Source organism: Platichthys flesus, chromosome 15 (genome assembly GCF_949316205.1).
Source record: "Platichthys flesus chromosome 15, fPlaFle2.1, whole genome shotgun sequence".
Lineage (NCBI taxonomy): Eukaryota > Metazoa > Chordata > Actinopteri > Pleuronectiformes > Pleuronectidae > Platichthys > Platichthys flesus.
The window spans coordinates 8,494,840-8,508,072 of NC_084959.1; the positions used below are offsets into that span (position 1 = coordinate 8,494,840).

Genomic DNA, 13,233 nt, shown 5'->3' on the forward strand with positions numbered 1-13,233 from the left:
ATATATAAAAGTATTAGTTTTGAATAATGTTAGATTTATCAATACAGAGCATTGACTGTATAAATATGGATGACGTGACAGCTCTCCTGAAGTGAAGCCGAATAATAAACCTCAATGTTAGTGGATGGGACATTGACCAAACGCAAAATCAAAGTAGTCGTTCATTATTTGCAAAGATGTTTTTTTCTCATGTTTGGTAATTTCTTATGTCCAAGTTTTCCTTTTTCCAGTAAGTCTGATTTCTATTAGATATTCCTTGCTGTATAAGTAGGAGTGAGACGTAATTATTGACAGTTCACACAGCATCCACAGTATTTTCGTTTAATCTCTGTAAAGCTGGAGACACCTCATCCATCTTCATACACAGGCTCGGTAGATATGCCTTTGTTAAAAAAATGAGGCGAAGGCGTGTTTATTTTTCATTGAACAGTTTTTATTTACTTCCTGTACACTCGCAGGATGTCTTGAGGACACACCGTTAATAACTTCGGAACAACACAGGGAAATATCTATTCAATCTGAGATGATCTTTTTTCCCCTCAACACAACTCATCACATTTAAAAAAAACATTTACATATAGACCTATTGCAGGTGTAGTATTCACAAATACATCTGTCATTACACAGTTTTGCAAACAGTAGAAACAAAGTGATTTTTTTGTTTTAGTTGTGGCTTCTATTTTAAGCTTTAATTTAAAAATGTCCACATAAGCAAAGTTTGTTTTTATGGTTCAAATATAAGTATGAAATCAAAATGTAAATGAACTGAAAAAAAAAAAAAAAAAACATCAAATAAAGATCACTGCATGAAGATGAACTAAAAGGGATACATAATTAAAGTAAACATGTGATTCTGACCAGGATTTCATTACTTCCCAAGTCGTAAAAGTTAGCCTTGCTGTGTCAGTCAGGCCTGCTCAGCCTAGAAATATCTCTCACTCAGGTGAGAATAGAATAGACAAGCTCAGTTGCCAAAAACCGTCCAAAACGGACAAACCATCCTCCTGTGAATGAGAAGCTCTCCCTTCAAATTTAAATTTAGCTCCTGATGACTCAAGCCACATCAACTCTTTTGATAATCCAGTTTCCACAAGTAAACAGTTCAGTTCACAAAATTCTATCTGACAAAATATGAAGTGTTATTCTGCATTAAAGCAAATTCAACATTTTAGTTTGCACTCTTTAGGGCTTCAAGAAAAAAAAAAGTAAAATGGCAGTTAACTTATTATACTGGGATAACAATGTCTGACAAAGGAACTATAGAGTCATATAAAAACCAAAAAGAGATTATATTACTGCACATTAACAAATCAAATATATACAAATCTACATCAGGTAAATTGAATTTCTGAATAGGCACTTTAATTCAAAACAGTTCAGCCAGCCCTCAAGAGTCATCTTTGATGATACCACATCACAAAGACACCGCAGATAACTTTTGTTTTTTTCTCTACAATTAAACCAGATGACAACAGAAAAACAAGAAGTAGAAATTAGCCCTGGTTATCACGTCAGTAACTTTGGCCAGATTTGCCACACACACAAACAGGGAAGCTCTAGTTTCCAAGTATCAAGTAGAAGCGCTTGCTACAGTTCGACATTTGTTTAAAACATGAACACAACGTCGAGGACGGCAAAGAATGAGCATCTGCCTCTATCATCACTTCCCTGCTTTACAACGTACCTTCAGTCAGAGCTTTTCACACTCACACTTCAAAACATTAATCATAAATAAATAAATAGACTACATAAATCATTTATAAATAAAAGATTTCAAAAACACAATTAATCGTAAAGTAAAAAGACTGACTGAAGAGAAGAGGCGGGCGGTGCTGAAGATGCTCCTGGACGCTGTTAAGGAAGCAGCTACATTATTTTTTGGGCCTTATGGAATCCTATGGTAGCTTAGTACTGCAATTTAAAATGATTATTTGTCTTGAATAATCAATTCTATGTTTATTCTACGAGGATTTATGCTGTATAAAATAGGAGAAAAGCCAGTTATTTCTGGGAAACAGTGCGAAACTGTTGAATTTAGTGTCATAAAGAAAAGAACAAATTCTCATATTTGAGAAGCTGAAATCAGACACAGTTGTATTTTTTTGCTCAACAAATTACGATTGAGAGAAAAGATAAGTGATCGAATTACTGCAATGTTGAAAAAGTCTCCATTTAAGTTTCTGTCAATCGATTAAGAGGCTAAACACTGCACATCTACTTGACCTATAATCTTTAGAAAATATATTTTAAGAACACCCCTCCTCCCATCACAGATCCCAATGTCCTTGTCTCGTTGCTCCTTCTTCGGCCAATCAAAATCCCCGGTTTCATCTCTTTGACGAGAGGCAAAGATACAGGACGCAGGGAAAGAGAGCTCCAGGTCACATTGACTACGCTTAAGATACACGAGTAATGTGAGTAAAATGCTCCATAACAACACTGAATGTTAGTAAGTGCCACGAGAGCTAAATTTCAGCGTACCTGTGAACATTGCATCATCATACAAATACCCGACGGAAGCTAAAACAGGTGAAACTGTTTGAGGGATCACTGCACACAGCCAGAGGATGATCAGAGCTTTGAGAGAGCACAGATAAAAGCACAATGTCACAGTAGTACACACCGGGGAGCAAATACTACTGCCCTATTATTATTTTTTTTGCCTCATGAAACATTAGCTAAGTGTGCATCTTGCGTTGTATTTAGGTAGCCAGTAGTCTTGAGGCGATTTTAATTTACAGTACCTTACTTTAAGTATAGTGCATTCACATTCAAGAGTTAAATAAAATAAGCCTCAAGTTTGTCACGAAGCAAGAGACAAGGGAGGAGGCCTGCATCCACATGAAACAAAAACAGTGTAAATTGAAAATAAAAAATAACAACACAGATTTTCTCTTCTTGAGAAAATACGTTTTTTTTAACGCTTCCTGACACTGCATGTCTTACAGTCTGTGCCCGCGAGGGTCGGAGCGCGGCGGGGGCAGCGTGACAGTGGTCGGGAGGTCCACCGGGTCGTCCATCGGCAGAACCAGCCGGGTGCCTCGGATCGGCACCTCGTGTTCCGCCAGGGAGAGGTCGTGGTCCAGGCCTTCGTCGAACGGGTTGCACCCTGTGCTGGCGGTGGAGGAGCGATTGCGGTTGATGGTGCGGGATCCGGATGCGTCAGTGCTGATGGTCACGTCGGCGTACATGGAGCTCACGCTGGCGTCGTTGAGGATGAAGTCGGAGTCATCGTCATGCAGTTGACCTTCATTCTGGTGCGTGGAGAACGGGAAAGAAGAGCGAGGGAAGGAAAAGATGAAGAGGCGAGAAGAAACTCTACTCTTATTAACATGTATTCAACTTTAAGCCCAGTATAATTTAAGTTTCATCCTAAATGTGGGAAAATAATGAGTAAATAAACTCATGAATTGGACGTGTATAGACTGTAATCAATCGTGTTTTATGTTCCAACCTCATAGGCCTGTGGGCTGGTGAGGCATCGGGCCAATGGGCCACAACAAGCCGGCATGGTGGCGGTGAGAGGAGGTCCGCTGTGCGTCAGGAGCGGCTTCAGGTAGCTGGGGAACAAGCCTGTCAAGGACTTAATAATTTAAAAACACTTACTATCAATTAAACAACCTAATGGGTTCGTGCAAGGTTACACTCCTGAACAGATAGATCAAGTTACTACTTCTCATTTCTATAAGTTTGTAAAGAGCACCCTCTGCTGTTCAAAGCTGAATTCAGCATCTACAGTCCTGAGAACAAGATGTAAAATAAGATGTGGCCCAAAGGATACTTTCGGTCGAAGTTATACCAGATCCTGAACGGCCACGCACTCTCGTGTTTAGTGTTCCTCCGCTGCGACCCATCCAGGACCGCAGAACTCTGACAAGCAGAACATACACATTTATTTTCAGATTTGACATAAGGTTGACAATGCAGCCAAAAGAAGAATTTAAAAATGTGTTTAAAAAACGTGAGGTTTCAACCCGCGGTGATTACTTACAGAGTTGTCCTGATCCGAGTCCACACCCACCCTGGAAGAGAAATGGTAGCAAACATGATTGACAGAAAAAAACGTTAAGAGAGGATGAAACCCGTGAACAGACGGAAGCTGATGAAAGGCCTCACGGTATGCTCATGAAGGACAGCATGGGCGTGGTGCCGCCGCCGCAGATCCACACGGTGAAGAAGACGATGAGGAGGGTGGTGGAAAACATCATCTGACGAGCGTACGTCGCCGTGTCTCGGATGGAGAGAGCAAAGGTCATCGCCCCGCGCAGACCTGAAGGAGACAAGACCGTATGAGAACTTAAGAGAGTGTGAGTGTTTCAAGATAATGACTAACTTCTGCCACTAATATTTTCTAAATTCAGCATTTTATACAGTCTGCTGATGTGGGTGTTTTTTTCTCTAAGTGCAGATCATATAAGTATCTATCACCGGACACTTTCCCACTAAGACACAGGACGGCCTGGACTCACGCCACAAGAATAAGGAATAGACCTTGCATTAATGTGAAAAGGTCATCTGTGAAATATAAGCTGATGGAGACTGGAGTTTGAGGTGTTTTCTATGTATTTTTTTAAGTTAGGTGCAGCTGTTCAGACTCGTGTTCTTGAAGGGGATTTCTATTATCAACCTGTTCTACAGTAAATATTTCATTCGGCGCAGGGGCCATTATTCATAACAAAACTATATGAGTAGGAGTCTGGTTGATCTAGAAAAGTTAGCCTCTCATTATCTAAGTTTTTCAAACCTTCGTTGACAGTTTATTTTCATGGAACCAGGTCCCACGTAACAAACCTGCAAACATCATGGCGTGCTGAAAGTTGGAGCCGATCTTTCTCTTGCGGCCGAAGTTGAGCAGGAAGGACAAAGGGTAGATGTTTGCTGCTCTGCCCAGAAACACGGCCAACTACACCACGCGAGAAGGTCAAGGACACACAACACAGTGAAGTAATAAGGCAGCGCTGGAATGGAACATAATCGTGGGTTGATGGCACGACGGAAAGTCTCACTTTCATTCTGCTTGTGCTATCACAAAGTCTACTTTGACATCCTGTATAAATACATACTATATGAATATACTGCTTTGTCAATCACTAGTAATAGTATCATGGGAGCATTGATGGCATTAGTTTCATGACATTTTCAGAAATCTATTGGCTCCATCCGGCAGATTTAGCAAATTAACATGTTGTGGCAAAAATAACAGCCTCATCATTTACTGGCCTAACAGAACCACCAGAGGTTTGGTGGAACAACACTGTTCCCCGGGCAGAGGAAAAGGATACAAAAGCTCCAATGATGAACAAAGGGTTGAAGACATGTGACTGGAAGGAGAAGAGAGTCAGGCCCATGTAGGAGAAGATGAAGTTCTCTGCCAGGAAGTTCAGCAGCTCAAACAACTGACGGGGGAAGAGACAGAACAAATACACTGAAACCAAACAGGATGAAAAGTTGAACGTTGATTCATGTCACTTTGGATGTGAGACGATACTGGTGACTGTTTCTCATCAACTTTGCATTCTTTCACTTTGCTGATCACATGACTGCAAAATATAGATCATCAGACTAATTAAACATTTTTCACACTGTGTAGCTGATGTGTTCCTGCCCACCATGAATACTAAATTGTTACTTAAAAGGAGCCAGAAAAGTTGTAACAACATTCTTTCATCTAAATAAAGTTAGAGAAAGTGACCAACTGTGAGAAGGATTCCTTCTTAATTAAAGAATTGAAGTCAATGGTGACCCACACTTCCGACTCAATAAAACAGAACAAAATGAAAATGCCTCCATACTGCTTGCCTGGTGTCATCCAAGGGTCCGCAAGCCCGACATTCATATTCAACTCGATATGTTGGGATTTACACGGTGTCTTAAGCCTAAACGTCCACTGATGTCTTCCTACGAGGTGCATTCAGGGACCCAACATCATGTGGCTGCGTCCGCTAGCTTAGTCACTTCAAGTGAACTTTTTGGCTTAAACATGGTGTAAATGACACATGTGGCATGTTGTGTTTTTCCAATTGTGTTGGATTCTGCTTCAATGTCGTTTACCCCTGAAACTCCAGAAGTGTTTTGTGGACTCAACCACTTCGGCCAACACCTCCATCGGCCTAGTGGTGAGTAGATAATGAGGGAATTTTCATTTCTCACTTCTTTTTTGGGCTGAACTATCCCTTTAATGTCCTGACACCAGCTGAGCACATAGTGTGACTACAGGAAGCTGACTCTTTCAACACAAATTATCTGGAAGACTAAACTTCTGCGTTTGGTACGAGGGACCTGAAGCCGTGAATTCAATCAGCTCTGAGGCTTCAGTGGTTAATGACGGCAGTTTGTAGATTTCTCATCATTTTCAGCCACTTCTCGTTTCCATGGGATTTTTTGTTTTCTCATTTTTCTTAAATTCTGCAACTAGTCTGCATTAGATATTCAACTGGAAATAAAAAATGACCTTGAGTACAGGTATTAGCAGACTAGCAGTGATTAAAGCTGTGTAAAGATAGCAGACTCAATGGGACGGGTTTCACCTGTTTGGTCCTGTCCTGAGAATCCGGGGACAGATTGTTGTAGGTGTAGTGAGCCTGAGTGATCCCACAGAACAGCACAGCGACTACACCTGAATTAAAACAAAGAACACAGATTACAGTTCAACGTCATTACAACCACAACAAATTATACTCAAGTATCGGGGGTCGTAAGCGATTAATATAATCTGTGAAAATAAAGATGAATACATTCCTTTAGCCTTTTTCATTAAGAAATTGAAATGGTAAAAACTAAATGTATGAACAGATGATCGAGAAGACCGTTAGATCGAGAAGACAAACGTATCTAACTTAAAAAAAGCTTCCACACGTCCATCGAGTGGCATGAGGGTGTGTTTCAGATGGTTTGATGATTTCAGACTACCTGGTGTGAATTATTCATCCCTCACTGAGTTAATAATATCATCACTTTAGGGCAATAGTTGGAAAATAACCTAAGACAGCTAAAAATATCTCGTTGCTTGATGAACGGTAACTGTGCAGGTTTCGGTAAGGAGAAAAAAAACATGACTCAAAAGTAGTGTGAATCTGATAAAATCCTATTTGAGTCAAACTTGACTCAAATGTCTTTGGTTCTTCTACCCAGCTCTTCCATTGAAATGGCCCAAGTGTCACTTGAGGTAAATGATATTGTTGTCTGAATCAGACTGTTGAACTTGCAGTTAGTGGTGGGTGAGGCGTGCGGGTGTACCTGTGAAGCCGCAGGCCTCAGCCAACAGGAACGTGCTCCAGGACATGAGGAAGAAAAGAGCCGTCTCCAACAGGGGGAAGTCTCGCAACTTAGTGAACTTGGTCACGTGATCAAAACTGAAAGTCAAGGACGAAACAAGAACTGGCACATCCAAGACAATATTAAAATACAGAGGTGAATACATGGGAACAAAATAAAAGATTCAAGAACAAATAGAATAAAGCAATTCAATCTGAATTAATCAAAAACTACTCTTCCATGATGGATGGATACAGTTCATACAGGCTTTTCTTATCTCAAGTTGAATATGACTTGAAATTGCCAAACTACCAGTTGGAATGTAAATGTGTTTCGTAAACGGTTGTTTAATTTGCATATCTGTGAATATATATATATATATATATATATAACTAAAATAATTCACCATTACATAGCAGGCATGTTCGGCTTCGGTGAGTGTGATTGCCTATACATGTAAATGTGAGTGTGAATGGTTGTTGGTCTCTATTTGTAACCCTGTGATTGACCAGGAATTACCCTGCCTCACACACAATGTCAGCTGGGATTGGCTCCAGCAACCCTCAAAGGATGAACTGCATTGATAATGAGCGGATGGATTATGTAACCCTAGGAACATGTGAGAGGATATGAGGGCCGTCATGACTCCAGTGGCCACACCGAGCGCGAAGGATCCGCTGAAGACACCGATGAAGATGCCGAAGGACTTCAGCAGGGCCATGGCCTCAAAGCTGTGGCTGTTGTCTCCTGTCGGCTGGTACGCCACAATGGACCTAAAGGTCAGAGAGACACGAGTACACAGAGATAATAAAAACATTTACCTGAAAAAAGGAAATAAGCCATTACTGAGAATCCAGGAAGTGGTCAAATGGTTTGCACATGCTCAGAAATGACACAAAGAGAAATTCTTGAGAATTTCAAGCTGTTAGAGTCAAGCATCACATTAAAGCTGCATCAACCCAAATCCAATTCAGACTCTGTAAATTTGGGGGATTTTGTTTTCCACTGAAGAACAGTCACAAAGATTTAACACACATAGTCTGGAGTTGGGTTTCACAGTTACAAAAGAATGGGAGGTTGTGGTATTGCATGCCCACTTCTAACTGGATCCTGGATCTCTCAGCTTTATTTGGTTTATATGCAACTAAAGTGCAAATAACTAAGGAAACAACCAATTCAGGTGCTACACCTTTATGGGGCATCGAAATGGCCTAAAGACCAACAAAGCAAAACACTAGTAATAACTAATAAACAAGCAGTAATAAACACAAATCAAGGCGTTATTTAAAAAGTATTTTCTGGTTCTGCTGAGCACTAAGAAAAAGGAAAACTGATACAAGGAATGGATATAAATAGGGATGGAGGGGGTACGGGCAGGGAACTGATCATCCTAAGGCTTCTCTCCAAACAAAAGATTTGCATTACATTGAATGCAGATGCAGATGATCAGGTTCTAGTACTACTACCATGCAAAAAATCCCTCTAGCCAACCAACCCAACCACCCACCCACCCACCGGGGGCTCAATGTCTGGTTTTCTCCCAGCCATTCCTCTGCCCCCTCGGGCCAGACTGGGCCATCGTCTCCTGAGGAGTGCATGGCCTCAGCGCCCTGCCTACCCTCTTTCTCCAAGCGGAGGAGAACACTGCAGACGTACGTACAGGCAGGCGATGAATGACACGAGTGGGTGAAGGGGGGGCAAGCAGTGAAATGACAGGGATTGATGGTTAGTATGATTAGTGTCACATTCATGTGCAAGGTACAATAAAGATTGTTTACCGTGCAGGTCAACAACACAGAAGTTGGATTAAAGGACAGGTTCACATTTTTTTCAAATTTGTCTTAACACAATACTCAGATGCTCCTGTGCACATTTTACAAGTTGTTATTGTTGGGGCCACCAATAAACTGTATATGGATGGACGACATATCTCCTCCTCTTCCCAATATCCAAAAAATAAGATAAAATATCCCTGGTACAAACGTTGCCATCTTGCCCGTTTGGAGCCAGAGTCGTAGCTATCAGGGGATGGAGCCATGATATCAAATGTGAACCTGTCATTTAATGTGGAACTACTGTTACTTTGGTGGAATTACTGTGGGAAATACATAATGCTGTGAGTGGATATTTCTGTAGCACGAAATCAGAGCTTACGAAGAGAGGACGATGGCCACAGCATCGTTGAGGACACTCTCCCCAAACAGTAAAGCATACAGGTCCACGTCCACCTTGAGCTCATTGAAGATAGCCAGCACTGTCACTGAAACACAGAGGAGAACAAATAGCATGTGAATATTCATTGAACAACAGGACAAAGGGAAGTCTTCAAACAATTATATCATACAAAGCAGAAAGCCTGAGCTGCCTCCATTCTTGTTACCTTCACCAAGTATTTAGCAGCAAAAACTACAGTGAACGAGTAAGAACTCATTGAATTTTGGACAGGATCCGCACAAAGGGGCTATCCAGGATTTTTCACTTTCACTTTCTTTAACACTGTGAGATGGGCCCTTGGCGAAGGTATGCAAGTGTCAGTCTCTCTGGATATGTGGACACCTAAAGCTTATATGACAGAACCTACCTGGGTCTGTTGCTGAAACGATGGCCCCGAAGAAGAGACAGTCAGTAAAGAAAAAATCTCCCCCTAGCTGTCCCACAACTTTCATGAAGGACACAAAGCCATACATGATCAACCTAGGGAGGAAAGAAAGGAATGTCAAATGAGGCAAAATCTTCTGTATTTAAGTCTGACTGTAAGGTATAATGGTAGAAACAAAACAAGACTGTTTCCCAGATGATTTCAGAGACATCTGAACAACTTACCCAATAACAAAGCACGATATAACTGTTCCCACAAAAGCATAGGCCAGGATGGAGCCGATGTTTCTGAAAAAATGTCTCTGAAACAGACAAAGACACAGGTTTATTAAAACAGACGCTGTCCAGTGCTGGTTGTTGAGTTGAAAATATCTAGATAAATATATAAATAATCTCAAATGCACGAAGAATCAGATGCAAAATAATAAAAAAATTACATTGTTGTAATATATGTAATTGCCACAAAAGGGAGTTTTATAAATTCTTTTGACTCTCTCACCCTTTTCAGACTGTAGCCAGCGTGGAAGATGATGGGCGGCAGCAAAATGTTGAAAAACACTTCTGGGTCAAAGGTCACCTGAAGACAAAATGTTAGAAGAAGAAGCAACTTAATACCTGATTTCTCTAGTGGAATTAAGTGTATGTGAGGTGATCTGCTCTAGATGTTCAGGAAACGCACTTTATGTTTAAGTTTAGTGACACAAAACTCAATTTTATGTAATAACAGAATTAACAAAGTTTTCTTCTGAAAAAGCTACTGTCACTCCATTAGACATATTGTCAGACGGCGACTTCGTTTGCTTCCTTGCCTTTCTCAGCATCTCGTCGTCCTGCACTTGGTGACCTTTGCTGCGGCTGACTTCCCCCTTCAGGGTGTACTCGTAGAATCGGCCACTGACATTGACCAACAGAGTGGCGGGGCTGGCGTTGACGGGGCAGCTGAGGACCGTTTCGTTCATGCTCTGGGGCACGTGGACGCCGAACCTCAGGATCACACCCACCAACACACCTTTGGGAGGGAGGAGGAGAGAGGGAGAGAGGGAGAGAGGGAAAAGCAATTAGACTAGGGAACATGAGTAAGTATAGAATCTATTTTAAAACCCTGCCTTGTATTATGTGAGCTACATACCTAAATTAGATTGATCTCTATTAAAAACTAATGGGCCAAGTTGATTAATGGATTCATGATAAGTCTGACGATTTAACTGGGGGGGCTAGGTACACCCTGGCAAGGTCGCCAACAATCATTCAAACTCATAGTTACATCTATAGACAATTAAGAGTCTCCAATTAACCAAGGCCCAACCTAGACTTTGGGGGGAAGCCGCAGTACGCAGGGACAACCCATTCGGACACAGAGAAAGACTACTGCCGAACCGGGATTCGAACTTGAAACCTTCTTGCTGTGAGGCCATACCCATTCACATCAGCTTTAATCAACCAATCCTTATCCTTACTACTATTTATTAAGGCAGGGAAATATTTATGACCGCTGGGCAATGGATATGTTCCTTTGGTGGTCATTTCAATGTACGGTAGGTGTGTAAAAAATTGAAATAGCGTTTCACACACAGAAAATAAACAATTGTAAATACTAAATAAATAAATATGTACAAGAAAATAAAAGATTACTAAAATGGCAGAGCTCTGCAGCTTTCATCTTTCTGTTTAGATTTAACACTCTGCTCACCCGACTGTGAGAGGGATCGTTTATCTCTTCTGGAGGCGCACTGCCGGGTGCAGATGTCATGCAGATATGGCAATATAAACAATATATTGTTAGTTATTGTTGTGCATTGCACCTGTCTGAATATTAGAGTCTGTATATGTCACGTATACGTGGTGACTATAAGTCATTCTATTTTAATTTTATCTCGCCAATTAAAAAAATTGGCCAGGGATGAAACAGATTAATTCAGTCAGTTGAGCTAACGTTATGCTTTGTCCTACACATTGAGGAGGTACAAGAAATCATTGTTCTGCCTCTCATGTATAAACATTTTTAGGGTGTTTAAAGGTTCCGTGTTTAGAATTTAGTGACATCTATAGGTGAAGTTGCATGTTTCAGCTTAACACCCCTCACCCTCCCCTTTCAAACATGAATAAGAACCTGTCGTAGCCTTCTGTTGTCATAAAAACTCAAAAGGTGTTAAGTTTGTCCAGTCAGGGCTACTGTAAAAAAGATGGTTGCCTCTATAGAGAGGATCCACTCCAGGTATTTAAATGTAAAAAGCCCATTCTAAGGTAAATAACTCGCACAACTTAGACGTAACACACTTGTGACAACATCACTAGGATATTTATATATTCAATTTAAATCCTGTTCACCTAAGTTTTACACACTGGACCTTTAAACACGAGTTTCAAACCCCTTACTTTCACTCAGGGGGGGAATTAAGTCTTTAAAATGTATAAAGATGTTTGGCTCTGTGCTCATGGGCAGTGTCACGTAAGGGGGCAGCCAGCGAGGAGCTATCGGCGGCTAATGTTTACGCGAAGTTAACATGCGTGATTGTCGGCAGCGTTATAGCTAGCCGCCGTTAGCCGTCCTACCGTAGATCATGGCGAGTCCGGTCTCGTGCAGGAACCGGAACCTGCGGTGCTTGAACAGCCATATGGTGAGGATGGTGAGCGTTAAGAGCATTATGAATATGAGGAGATTGGCGCTGTCCTGGCGGTGGCTCTCCTCAGCCATCCGCTCCGTCGCGACGTTGTCCATCGCATGGCTCTCGCCCTGGACGCCGACCAACACGAACGTCAGCACGGACGGCGCCAGCAGGAGCCTGTTCAGCTGCTTGACACCAGGGAAAGGTCTCGGTGCGGCTCCCATCGTGGTTCCTCTGTGAGCCGCTCACATTTGCCGTTCGATTCCCGTCGCGCTTGTGTGTTGACGGGGGGGCGAGGGGGAGTAGGAGAAAACGACAGCGGATGACAGCTCCTTCCGAAGCCCTCTATCAAAACACGACGACTTCCGCCTCTTCAGAGTAAAAGTAGTTTTTTGTGTGTGTTTGAAGTGTTAAAGGTTGAGGTTTTGGGAAATTACTCAACTCACAATTCTGCAACGAAATCCACTGGAAACCAGAACAGCACTGAGTGGAGCACAAACCTCTGCCAGAGTTCAATGGTCACATTCAATTAAGCTGCACCACATTGCATAACCTTATTTATATGAGTTCCCCAAATATGCTTATTTTTTCATCACAGCCCATTACAAAAATATATTCATATGTTGATGATAATAATAATTATCATCAAAAGAATCATTGATATTTTTTTAAGCACTTTACTGCTACTGTAAGAGCTGTGTATTGTCGATCTGTGGTGGTGAATAATAATACAAAATATAAACCAGAAGGTTTTGTACATTCATTTTACAATATA

At 41.4% G+C, this 13,233-nt stretch overlaps 1 protein-coding gene across 1 annotated transcript; it reads right to left on the minus strand.

The window, feature by feature from the left end:
- Positions 1–411: 411 nt before the first annotated feature.
- LOC133969419 (sodium/hydrogen exchanger 6-like) lies at positions 412–12,784 on the minus strand. Its single transcript, XM_062405889.1, has 16 exons — positions 12,406–12,784; positions 10,662–10,861; positions 10,352–10,429; positions 10,078–10,154; positions 9,836–9,948; positions 9,409–9,514; positions 7,886–8,027; positions 7,237–7,342; positions 6,528–6,616; positions 5,283–5,396; positions 4,792–4,903; positions 4,117–4,270; positions 3,992–4,022; positions 3,782–3,870; positions 3,455–3,560; positions 412–3,254 (listed from the first exon to the last, which is right to left on the minus strand). The coding sequence occupies exons 1-16, from the start codon at positions 12,680–12,682 to the stop codon at positions 2,943–2,945; spliced, it is 2,106 nt and encodes a 701-aa protein (XP_062261873.1). The 5' UTR covers positions 12,683–12,784; the 3' UTR covers positions 412–2,942.
- Positions 12,785–13,233: the final 449 nt, after the last annotated feature.